Raw genomic sequence first — 12,804 nt, 5'->3', positions numbered from 1 at the left:
TGTATTTTTAATTAAAATTGCCACACCCCGTGCTCTATTTGAACCTCTCGATTCATACACCTGTCCCCAAATCCTATCATTAAATAATGGAGTATGGTCCTTTCTCTTATGACATTCTTGTAAAAGCAGAATGCCAACTTTATAATCCTTTACCATTTTCATAACTTTTGCCCTTCTTTGTGGAGTTGATAAACCATTAACATTATGAGACATTATTACTACTTCACCCATAACCAGGTATTATTTGCATTTACCCTCCTGTAGTTTCTTTCCCCTGTCTGCTTGTCTTCCCATCCTTCCCCATGCCCCCCAGAGTCCAGACCTCTCCCTCCTCCCATCAGAGGGAGACCTGAAAGAGTTTTCCCTTTGTTCTCTTCCATTCCCAGACTCCCTCCCACCGGTGACTGCGTTGCCATCCACTGCTTTCCCCTCCTGCATCTTCTTTTACCCCTTTAACCCCATTTGTCCAAATTTCATTATTCCACAAATGTTAGGCTGTTCATTCTTAAGTCTCTGTACAAGATCTCGTTTCAATTCTTCTATTCTCCTCTCTAATTTTCTGTTTTTTAAGATCTCTTAATTGTTTTTCTATAGATTTAATTTGTTCTAAATCCAGGTCCTTCAAATTCCTTAAAGTTCTCTTTTCTTCCCTGTCCTTTGGATCTCCCATTGCAAATAGACTCTGAAGTAAATCTGTCTCTGTTGGTCCGCCTCTCTCTGCAGTCTCCAGCTCCCTCGATGGTTCTTGTCCAGTCGGCTTGTCCTTGGTCTTATCTGATTCCTCCTCCAGACCGTCTGTTTCTTTTCCGTCTGTATCCAGTTTTAACTGTTTAAGCATTTTCCTCCCACTTTCCAAGTCGGAAGCTTTATATAATTTATTGTCTTTATATACAATTAGGGTGGCTGGAAAAGCCCAGGTATAACGTTGTCCTTTCCTTTCCAAAGTTCCTGTAATTTCCCTCATTTCTGCTCTCTTTCCCAATGTCTCTGAAGATAAATCCAGGAGTGGCCATACTTTACTGCCAGCCAAGGTCAGGTTCTTCATTTTCCTCAATTTTCGATAAACAATGTCCCTTTCAGCCTCCCTTGTGAACCGTATCAAAATATCCTTGGGTTTCCTGCCTCCTCTGAAAGCCCAATGTATCCTCTCGATTTCCTGCGATGGGACTTGAGCATTTGTTGTAAGCCATTCAGTTATAACTCCCTTCAGATTCTCCTTTATCTGAAGACTCTCTCCTGCTGCTCTCAAACGCAGATTGGCTCTTTGGGATCTGTCCTCGAGGTCAGCAACTTTATCTAGAAGTTTTCTATTAATGTCTCTCAGAATGATTAATTCACCTTTTTGTCTTCTGATCTCCGCTGCTGCCTCCTTAAACTTTTCTTGGCATTCTTCCACTTTATTCTCTATCAGCCCGAGTTTGCTATTAATTTGTGTGATTTGCTCTCTTGTCTGCTCATTTCCCTGTCTTAAAATCTCCATGTTTAATTTAAGATGTTCCAATGTAGTTATAATTTTGTTCAATTTTTCTTCCTCCCCTTCCTTCTCCTTTCTGTCCGCCATACTCACAGTTGTCCGAACTTCTGTTTGGATTCTGAGATTTATGGCTTCAGTCACCTTTGATTGTGACCTCCCAGCCTTCTCTCTTTTCTCCTTTGATCCGGACTCCAGTTAAGGAGAGATTTATGACCCTTTATGGGCTTTTTGAGGCTTTAATTGCCTTTATAGTTAGGAGAGCAATTAGGCACGTCTACTCTCGTTGACGCATGCGCAGCTCCCCCTAAAGCAGTGGTTCTCAACCTGGGGTCCCCAGATGTTTTTGGCCTTCAACTCCCAGAAATCCTAACAGCTGGTAAACTGGCTGGGATTTCTGGGAGTTTGTAGGCCGAAAACATCTAGGGACCCCAGGTTGAGAACCACTGTTCTAAAGGAGGATGTCACGGTATTTTAGATTGTTCACATCTTAAAAAGTAATGTGAGGGAGATGAGAAAGAGTCAGTTTGATACATATTTGGAGAAGTATCTGTCAGGCAAATGCATAAAACCAAACTAACCAAATAACTCATTTTTCAAGTTTTAAAATAAATAGTTTTGCTCTGTTTCCTCAATATTTCTTTAAAGTAATTGATAACTAACATTGTTATTAACAGGTAACTTAACAGGAATGGTTGGCACAGCTCTTTACGTGAGCCCAGAAGTCCAAGGAAATACTAAATCGACTTATAATCAGGTAAAAGTCCCTTTGTACATTATGTTCCTCTCAGACTACTGTTACATCTCTGTATTGTATCAAAAGATTATTATAAAGTAGCGAAAAATACTCTTTATTTGTGTGGGGAATCTGTGTGCTACTCATTTTTGCTGCTTACATTTCTGTCCAGTTAAAAAGCCATTCCTAGAAGAAAAAAACACTTGTAGTAGTAGTTGATGCAATGAAGAGGCCTTAAAAGGGGTATTGGTGGCATATGCATTTAATGAATGTGTACACATACATTAGTCTTGTATATGGGAACCCTTGGATCTCACCTAATTGCTACTTGAGACATCAGCAATATCCAAAAACAGAATGGAAGCAGCTGCAAAATGCTTCTTCAGTGCTTCTGCTTTTTCAATGCATCCACACTTGCATTCCTGAGAATTCAGAAAAGTATTTCAGTAATGATCCACAAAAGGGGCCTAAGCTCATTTTGCAAGTGATAAAAGTCTGGTTGATGCCAATTTGGCAGAAATAAATAACTTTTATCTTTAAAAAAGTAACTTCTTCCTTCAATCTTCTTTTAGAAAGTGGACCTCTTCAGTCTGGGGATAATATTCTTTGAGATGTCCTACCATCCATTGGCTACTGCATCTGAAAGGATCTTTGTCCTCAGTCAGTTAAGGAATGTATGTATAAAAGCATGATTTCTTGTCAGGTGTTGTTTGGTAATAGAAACCCTTCCAAACAAGAAGTTCTAAAATACTTATTTTGTCCATAGAATTGTTTGTGTATCCTATAAAACATTTTAGCTCATACACAAATATCTTTATATATAAAACCACCTAGATCAGCTCTTACAAATGTTTTGTGCAGCCCAAGACACAAATCTTTAGAGCATGTATACTACTTTCTGTTATTTAACATTTTCTATTCCTGGACATTTTCTTGAAAAGGGATAAATATATTACACATTTTTGTAGGCCTTTTGTCATGTACCTAGGCCCAAAATATCATCAGCAGGTAGCACGTGTATAATTTGGAAAGTTACTATCTCAGAATACAACTTTTAGAAATTGTACTGCCAAAATTAATTTTTCATACATTAGTTTTGTTGTGTGATAGTTCAGAAAGTCACAAGATGTATATCAGCTGACAGTGTTTTTGAAATAAGAACTTTGACAGTGATAAAATCTCTGTATTAAAAAAGTCTGTGGTATTTGTTTAAAACTCTAAAAATTACTGTTATGAAAGCCAAAAACATTCTAGCTTTAGGGATGCACATCTTTCTTAGCTTTGACTGATTCTATTTTATTTTATTTTCAGCCTTTTATTGAATTTCCAAAAGACTTCGATGAAGTGAAAAATGCAAAGCAGGTACTTGTATTTTTAGGAGTTATTCTATTTTAAAAATACAGTTATTATTGTTCAATTTTTTCTTCAAATTAATTATGCCTAAGATATTACTGTATTAACTCCTGAAACAAAAGAAGTAACAGAATATAGTACATTCCTAACATGGAAGTATTTTTAAGATATACTTGAGTCCTCAGCAGGCTGTAGGTTTCATTAATATGTTTTAGAAATACTAATTTATGCTGCTCTTTGAAGCAAATTCCAAATGAGATATACTGGTGTTAAAATTAAACATAATTTTATATTGAAATGCAAAACAATTAAAAATAAAACTCTTTGATGGTTAAACTAGACCTGTGTATTTTGACTTGGTTTTTAGAAATTGGTTATTACCTGGCTGTTGAACCATGATCCTTCAAAACGACCAACTGCTATGGAGCTTTTAAAAAGTGAACATCTTCCACCTCCTCAGATGGAGGAGTCTGAGCTTCATGAAGTACTTCATCACACTTTAGCAAATGTGGATGGAAAAGCTTACCGGACCATGATGGGCCACATATTCTCACAGCGAATCTCTCCTGCAATAGATTATACATATGACAGTGATGTCCTCAAGGTTTGTTTGGTCCCTATCTATCTATCTATCTATCATTACATTCGTAGCATCTCTATGAGCATTTATAATAACTGGCTTGGTAATGCTGCAACAGCTTATTGGAATAGTTTTGGATATTACAGTGATCTGAATGCTTTAATTTGTGTGTGTAAACTCTCAAGAACAATGTGTGTGAATAAATTTGTTCTGGAATCCCTCATATTGCAGACAATTGCAGAAGGACATATTTGGAAGATAGGTGCTATGTTACAGGAAGAATAATAGCATCTTGTGGTGCATGAAAGACTAGCAAGGGAGGGGAACTGAGGACATAAATGTCTGTATATTTCAGTTCCCAGGTGAGGCAGATGAGTCCAGGAAAGCATATATCAGATAAAAATTTACCAAGGCTTCAGGATGCCACAAAAGACACATTTTCCCCCTAATAACAACACAATGGATAATTGGACTAGACAAAATATGGCCCTTGCACTGCATTCAACCTTCCACCTGACCAAGGGTGCATCTACATTGTGGAACGAGTGCAATTTGACACTACTTGAATCACCATGGTTCAATGCCATGGAATCCTGAGAGTTGTAGTTCTACAAAACCTTGAGCCTTTTTTTTTCAAAGCATGCTGGTGCCTCCCCAAACTACAAATCCCAAGATTCCATGACATTGGGCCAAAGCAGTTGAATCAGGTCCATGCTGCATTAATGCAGGTGCACCCCAAGACAGTCTTTGTAGTCCCCAAACACTCCAGTGTCTCTCTTGCCCTGGCATTGTGAAAACTCCCAAGGGCAACATGCCTTTTATATAAGTTACAAGGCCCTCCTGCATTGTTAACTCCAAAAGTACTTCTTTGTAAAACCAGGAAGTTTAGCTACTTTCTGTTTCTAACCAATCCTGGTGCTACTGGAGCTTCTCTCTCTCTCTCTCTCTCTCTCTCTCTCTCTCTCTCTCTCTCTCTCTCTCTCTCTCTCTGAGTGTGGGATTCTGAAACCATAATGGATGTGTTTTGGAAAATTGCAGCCTCAGGGGTGAACTAATGGAAATTACTCCCTTACAGGAGACCAAAGCCTTCCAATCAGGCTGAATTATTGGATTCAGTTTTAGATAAACGAAGCACTGAATATACTATTTGTTGATTTCCTTCCTCACATTGTATCAGTGGGAACATTTTCTTTTTTTCTTTGTTGAGTAGAACTATTACTTATTTGCCTTTAGGGTAGCTTTCAAGTTCGGACAACCAAGATTCAACAGCATGTGTGTGAGACCATCAGCCGGATTTTTAAAAGACATGGTAGGTACCTTAATATGATTTGATTGATTTGTTTAATTTCATATTTCTACCATCACTTGTATTTTCTTCGTGAAAGGTGGACTGGTGGATTGTGAGTACATTGATAATCTTAAAGATTTTTTTACATTCTTCTATAAGTCAGTAAATAAATAATTTATTTTACTGTTCACGTATCATTTCCAAATGTTCATTGTGATCCTGTTTCCTCTCAACAGATTGATTTTGTTAAACTTACTGGCTTACTCTTAACTTGTTATTGTGAGTGGTGAAGATGATGTTATCTCCAGGCCACACTGGTATTATTTTTGCATGGTTGTGTTGGATAAACCTGTTCTAAACTATTTAGATCAGTGGTTCTCAACCTTTGGGGTCCCCAGATGTTTTGGCCTTCAACTCCTAATAGCTGGTAAACTGGCTGGGATTTCTGGGAGTTGTAGGCCAAAACACCTGGGGACCCACAGGTTGAGAACTACTGATCTAGGTGCTTCGAGTAATTTCAAGAAAGTCAACACAAAGAGATTTAAAATGTTTAGCAAAATGTTTAAAAAACTGACAATTCCAGGTAATAATCCAAAACTGATATCAAATTAATAATGACTTCAAGGAGAAGTGGTATATCTCATATGGAAACTGACTACCAAATCATCAACATAAAATTTTGTTGTTTGAAAAATAAGAATATCATGTAAAAATAAATTGGTTTTCTGAAATTTCTTCCTTAAATATTACTTTCCTGCTAGCTCTGTGGAATTAACTGGATTTCAACTTGCTTTGAACAGGGGCCATCAAGCTGCATACACCTTTATTAATGCCTAGGAACAGAAAACTGTATGAACACAGTGAAGTTTCATATTTGATGGATCACAGTGGTATGCTAGTGATGCTTCCTTATGATCTTAGAGTAAGTACAATGATAAGACTTCAGGGATCTTAACGATTCTGTCTAAACTTTCTTATTTCCCTTTTTGAGCTTATCCAGAAATTCAGATAGCTAGTAAACATGTATAATCTGACACTTTGTTTCCTTTAATTTATACAAGGTATTATATTCACTAGAAAATAATTTATAAAAATCTATTTTATTTGCATATTTTCCATTTATACTCAGCTTTTTAAATCTTTTATATTTTCAGATTCCTTTTGCAAGATTTGTAGCTAGAAATAACATCACAAACTTGAAAAGGTGAGTCAACCATCCAGGAAATATATTTCTCATTGTTGAAATTTGATTGAGATGGAGTTCCCACATGTTTCCATTTTGTATCTTTATAAAAATTAAAACTGAAATATAGCTCCTTTTATCAGCCAGCTCCCTTTACAATGAATAACTCAAATTGTAGGACTGGAAAGGATATTATTTAAAGCAGAGATGGGAAAAGTCTGTTCCTCTAGATGTCATTGGACTTCATATCACCATACTGTTTGTCATTTCAAAGTATATATGTTAAACTATTTTAATATAGTTAATAGTTCGATTATATTTTAATATTGAGCTTTCTGTGTTTTGAACTGTGTTATACTCATTTTAATTTCCAAGTTGCCTTGTGTTCCTGTTTGGAGGAACTGTGGGGTATAAATGAAGTTCATCATGATGGTTTTCCACCATGTTTGACCATTGGTTGAACTGGCTGTTGCTATTGGGTTTTGTTGTGTGTGTGTGTGTGTGTGTGTGTGTGTGTGAACATACTGAACATACTTGAGAACATACTGCAATTACCAATGCAATTACCAATTTTGCTTTTGTTAATTAAGAATCCAATAAATTCACCACCTCTCATTTGGGACACGAGTCTTTCAAAAGCTACTTTTTTGGATTGTATCTCCCAGAAGTATAGCTCAGTGGTTCTCAGCCTGTGGGTTTGCAGATGTTTTGGCCTTCAACTCCCAGAAATCCTAACAGCTGGTAAACTGGCTGGGATTTGTAGGCCAAAACTCCTGGGAACCCACAAATTGAGAACCATTGGTATAGCTGGTATCATGCTATTGTTAAGACCTTTGAAGTTTGTAAGCCAATTGTGGTAGACAGAACTGGGGTAGATGTACCAATCTCTAGCAGAGACATTTAGTAGAGTGATTAATAAAATAAAAATGTATATATATGTATAAATATTCACATCCCCATCCCCAGATATTGCATCGAGAGGGTTTTCAGGCCTCGGAAATTAGACCGATGTCATCCCCGAGAGCTGTTAGAATGTGCATTTGATATTATCACTCCTGCTGGCAACAGTTTTTTACCCATTGCAGAAACAATCTACACAATTTCTGAAATAATCCAAGAATTTCCTGTGTTGCAGGTAAGTGTTTTTCTTTTCTTCCAAAGTTATATAGGTGTATAATATGAATGGAGCTGTTCCTGCTCATCCCTTTCACGTAACGTAATGTTATCTTTCTCAGATAATCTCAATTCATCTATATGGCATTCTTTAGGGGCTGTTAAAACAGGAGAGGACAATACAACTAACTAGACAAGACATAGACTGAAAAAATTCAGAATCATATATATGTATGTATGCTGTATATCAAATTTTAAATGAATACATAAATTAAAGAATGTTATATGAACCAGGATAAAACTGTGGGTGTGAGAGGGGGGATCTGAGAAGAATGTATTCCAAGCTTTTTTCCCCCCACAGTCTTCCAATTTTTTGGAAGATGAAGCTAGTGCAAAATGCAGCAACCAGTTATGCATTTTACAGACCATAGCCAGAACTGTATTAGGGAGAGACACACATTATATGCCCCTTATGCATGTCCTTTCTTATGTGTTCTGGGGGTTGGTATTCTTTTCCATTCAAAGACCCTACCCCAAACTTATTGTACATTACTGATGCTATCTGTCCTGACCATTCTGAAGAAGTAAGAATTAGAAAACAGCTGAATTTTGAAACTTGAATCTTGTTATTTAAAAAGCAGTGAAAATAAGTTTCAAACTCTTTTCCTATTAGGAAAGAAACTACAGTATTTTCTTGAATCACACTGCCTTACTGAAAGCTATCCTTGTGCATTGTGGAATCCCTGAAGACAAACTCAATCAGGTTTACACCATCCTCTATGACGCTGTGGTAAGACATTCATCTGTTTAACAGTTACAAAAGAGAGATACAAGATACACAAATCATTCCAGCACAGTTATTTCAGATATTTAAAAGGCCTAAAGACTAGTTGTTTACCAAGGCCACAAAGAGAAGTGGGAAAAGGACATATATAACTAGAGATATCATTATGATATTCACAAATTGAGTTGGTTTAACCATATTTGAATCGCAACATTAAAACATGGAGCTAAATATCCAACATGAAGGAACAGCATACAAGTTGGATATCCCTTATCTGAAATACTTGAGACCAGACATGTTCCATATTTTGGAACTTGGAGTACCTGTATTTGCATTTCTATAATGAGAAATTATTAACTTTTATGGGCATGCTTTCATCATTCTCCAACATTGTCTCTCTCTCTTCAGCCTCATATCTTATTCATTCACTACTTGTGTTGTGTACAATGCGTGAGGCTGGAGAGAGACTGAAGATATGTGAAATGGCAACAAACCTAATTAGGACTGGAGTAACAGGTTCAAGCAGTCATGGATAATTTTGTTGAATATTGGGTAAAGCATCCAACTACATCGAGGCAGTGGTGCAATAATATTTCCTAGATGCTATGATGAGGGTAGGGAGGCCCACTCAAGTTGCTTGTTAGATCAACTGCCACAGATATACATTCAGTTTGTATCCAGATTGGGTCTTGCTTATTTGCCCTGCATCACTATTGTTGTGATGAACATTTCTAAAGATTGTACTGAAAACATTTTGCCTACACTCTGTATTCTGATACAGATTTCAATGTTTTTTTCTTCTTAAGCATATATCATGGGATCATTCCTTTGACTCAACTGTATATTTCAATAGAACTAGAATAGGAGTGATCTCTCCCACTTACTACAAATCTATTTACTTGAATTGAAAAACTCACTGTAACTATTCTTGGAGTGATGGAGAAGGTAGAGAATTGGGTTCAGTTTAGTTCAAATCTTATGCAAAACCATTATAATGCTTTCAAGCATTTTTCCACGGATATAAAAAGAGTGTCAGGTCCCAGAATGCAAGAAATATGTAATTATGTATAATTGGTATACTGATTACACAGCAATTTTTTCTTGCTGTCTTGGTTTTTAGGCCAGTTCTTGGGATTATTTGGGACACTGATTCAGAAAATTTAATTGAATAGACCGCATCAACTCTAGTCTAGTTTCTTAGATATGGTTATCGTAATTTTTTATGGGCAAGCAGATGAAGACTAATATGTAGGATGTGTTCTGTATCTCAAAAACTAAAATTGATACGGGGAAACTGGTGTCATTTTTTGAATCAAGTCAACTATACCCAGAAATGGGTCCAAAATTTGAGGCACCAAAACGTGTGTTATTCTAGATGCAGTACTTACCTCAAGTTGGCCTGATGATATGAAATTTAAGTAGTTATGTGTAATTAGATGGAAATTTAACTCTTGCAGAATGTATTTTTAAAATTAAGCTTGGAACATGGGAATGTCTAACGATGTAAAATGATCATTTATTTTGCTGCAGACCGAGAAGCTAACAAAAAGAGAAGTGGAAGCTAAATTCTGCAATATTTCTTTGTCATCAAATAGTGTAAGTAATTTCAAAGTGTCTTATTTGGCTCATTTATAGATGCATGTTTGCCCCTACTCTTTAATTCTGAACAGTTTTAGTAAAAGGTTAACAACTAGAACCAATGTGTGTGAGGTTTTCTTCAATACACAATATTACAAATTTGCAAGAGAAGTTAACTACTTTGTGAAAACTTACTAGACTTTTGTATGTATTCTCCCTGTTGAAAGCACATTTTTATTGATAGCAATTATTGAAAATATGTATTTTTGCATTTAGACATCTCCAAGATATCTCATTATATATATGTAATGAGATCCATATTCTGGATCTGAAATATTTTTGATCCTAAGCATTTGGGACAAGAGATACTCAACCTGTACATATTTCCAGTGCTTTGCAAAGTATTCCTTTCCCCCCATAACCACCATCTTCCTTAATGTATTTCAGCTGTAATGTAAAAGAATAGCAGAAATACTTCAATATACATTGGCAGAATAATATTTAAGACATTAAAGATGTTTTCTATGTATAAAAATGTGACTGAACAACCATTTATACTTTTTGAGGTTCTGTTGAAAATCTGATCCTGTTATCACAACTGACTGCAGATTGATATTGAACACAACAGGAAATGTCAAGAGAATGGGACTAAAATGTCCCTGATCTCTAACCTCTTGCAACTGTGATCAGCTCACAAGCAATTCTGTAGTTTGATGAAAAGCAAAAGGAAGACAGTCCTTCCTGCTGATTTGGTTGAGTAAGCTGGAGGCCAGCCCTTCTCCAACAGCCAGACAGAAATACATATAAACATACATTGAATTTATATCACAGAAAGTAAGGACAGAGACATCTAAAATCTGACAATGACAATTAATACATAATATTTTAAAATCACTACATTTAAACTGCACCTTATAAACAATATAAAAACATTCAAAAGCACACAGAAATTAGAAAGAGGACACCATTCTGAAGGAGAAGGATAGAGAGATAGCATAGTCATTTTCTATTGTTTGTCATATATACCTGAAATTTTGTACAATGGCTCACTCATCTTATGAAATGGACTGCAATTCACAAAAGCTCATGCTATAATAAGTTATCTTGTTGGACTTTTCTGCAATATTCTAATAATCGGAAATTTAACAGTTTTACTTTATTTACATTATTTTAATATGGAAGTTATCATTTTGGTTTTTGCCTTTTGTTCACATCTTCAATTTGGTTCAGTTCATACATATGTAGTACATGTTTATACCCTCTTGTCTTGCTTTTCAGCTTGTTCGACTCTACAGATTTATTGAGCAAAAAGGAGAACTGCAGGATCTAACCCCGCTATTTAATACAATGTTAAAGCAGAAAACAGGGGCTACCGCATTGGTAAAACTAGGCCTGAAAGAGCTAGAAGAAACAGTGGCTTTATTAAAGAAACTTGGCATAAAGTTACAGGTTAGTAAAATGGAATGGATTTTGCCACTAGATTGGAGTAAATCACCAAATAAAAGCACAAGATGATCTTCAGGTTCAAACATCATTTAGAAACCAGGCGCTGATGTTATGTCTTATTAATCTTACAGGTTTGCAAAGTATAGGAAAATTTGGGAAGCTTGGGGTATGAAACTTTTATTATGCAAAAGATGTAGAGGACTTGAATTTGACAAATGAATTTCGATAGATTGTTTGTCAGTTAAAATAATAGTCTTAAGAAGAAGTGCTTGCCAGGAGATGATTATATGATGATGTCTTTTTGTGCGTATGCTTTAGTCAGAGAGTTTTAATTATGCTTTTATGTTAGTATGTGCTTTCTTTGGGTGCCTCTAAACTATTTTGTCCAGATGTATCCTATGGCTAAGACTATAAATAAGCTAAGCATTTTGTTTTACAGGTATCAATAAACCTGGGTCTGGTTTATAAAATACAGCAGCACAATGGTATTATATTTCAATTTATTGCCTATATTAAACGACGACAAAGGATGGTAACTGACATTCTTGCTGCTGGTGGCAGGTACGATCATCTGGTGAGTATATATAGTTCCATAGCTTTTATGTTATGAAAAGACATAAGTGTTTGACATGGACAAATTAACTTTAGCTCTACAACAAACCATTACACAGAAACTCCGAAAAAAATTGCAACCCTTTATTGAATTTATTAAAAAAAAACAAAGGAAGATGACAACAGCAGGATTTGTTGACTAAAAATATTATTAATAGTATATAGATACATGTTGTATTATTTATATACTCTGTATTCAAGAGACTTTAGAGACTTGAGATAATTGACATATCAGCACTCCTTAATTAGAATAGAAATGGTTGCAGGTCTTGTTGTTTAGCTGTTTTATAACTGCATATATCAATACATAATGTTTGTGTAATGTTTAAAAAAGAAGAAAAGATATAACAGAAAAGATATATCTCCTACACAATTCTAATTTACTAACAAATGGGATTAGATTTTTAGATCTATATGGCAGTAGTTAGAATTAGATAAAATACATGTAAAGAACTGGAAAAGAAGACAGGAAGAACATTGGATAGTATAGGAAGACATGACTACCAGTTTTGATGTTGTACAATAAGAGTGTGTTGTTTTCTGTTCTAGAGAACATTTGGAACTTCCAGTACATTAGATGACGTGTATAATAGTACTTGAGTTGAAGATATAAATGTAATAATTATAATAAATATACGGTTTCTCATCCCCCTCAATCCC

The 12,804-nt window shown here is 35.6% G+C and overlaps 1 protein-coding gene across 1 annotated transcript in view; it reads left to right on the top strand.

Moving 5' to 3' along the window:
- Positions 1–12,804, top strand: part of eif2ak4 (eukaryotic translation initiation factor 2 alpha kinase 4) — a 55,461-nt gene that overhangs the window by 29,749 nt on the left and 12,908 nt on the right. Inside the window, exons 18-29 of the mRNA XM_003224768.3 lie at positions 2,149–2,228; positions 2,780–2,881; positions 3,519–3,569; positions 3,928–4,164; positions 5,374–5,449; positions 6,229–6,350; positions 6,583–6,632; positions 7,578–7,746; positions 8,398–8,514; positions 10,039–10,104; positions 11,365–11,535; positions 11,972–12,106. Coding sequence (XP_003224816.1) covers positions 2,149–2,228; positions 2,780–2,881; positions 3,519–3,569; positions 3,928–4,164; positions 5,374–5,449; positions 6,229–6,350; positions 6,583–6,632; positions 7,578–7,746; positions 8,398–8,514; positions 10,039–10,104; positions 11,365–11,535; positions 11,972–12,106 — 1,376 coding nt within the window. The remainder of the gene's footprint in view (positions 1–2,148; positions 2,229–2,779; positions 2,882–3,518; positions 3,570–3,927; positions 4,165–5,373; positions 5,450–6,228; positions 6,351–6,582; positions 6,633–7,577; positions 7,747–8,397; positions 8,515–10,038; positions 10,105–11,364; positions 11,536–11,971; positions 12,107–12,804) is intronic.

This window comes from Anolis carolinensis, chromosome 1 (assembly GCF_035594765.1).
Source record: "Anolis carolinensis isolate JA03-04 chromosome 1, rAnoCar3.1.pri, whole genome shotgun sequence".
Taxonomy (NCBI): Eukaryota; Metazoa; Chordata; class Lepidosauria; order Squamata; family Dactyloidae; genus Anolis; species Anolis carolinensis.
Note: the sequence above shows the minus strand (reverse complement) of the source record. Positions and strands in the feature narration are given on the sequence as shown.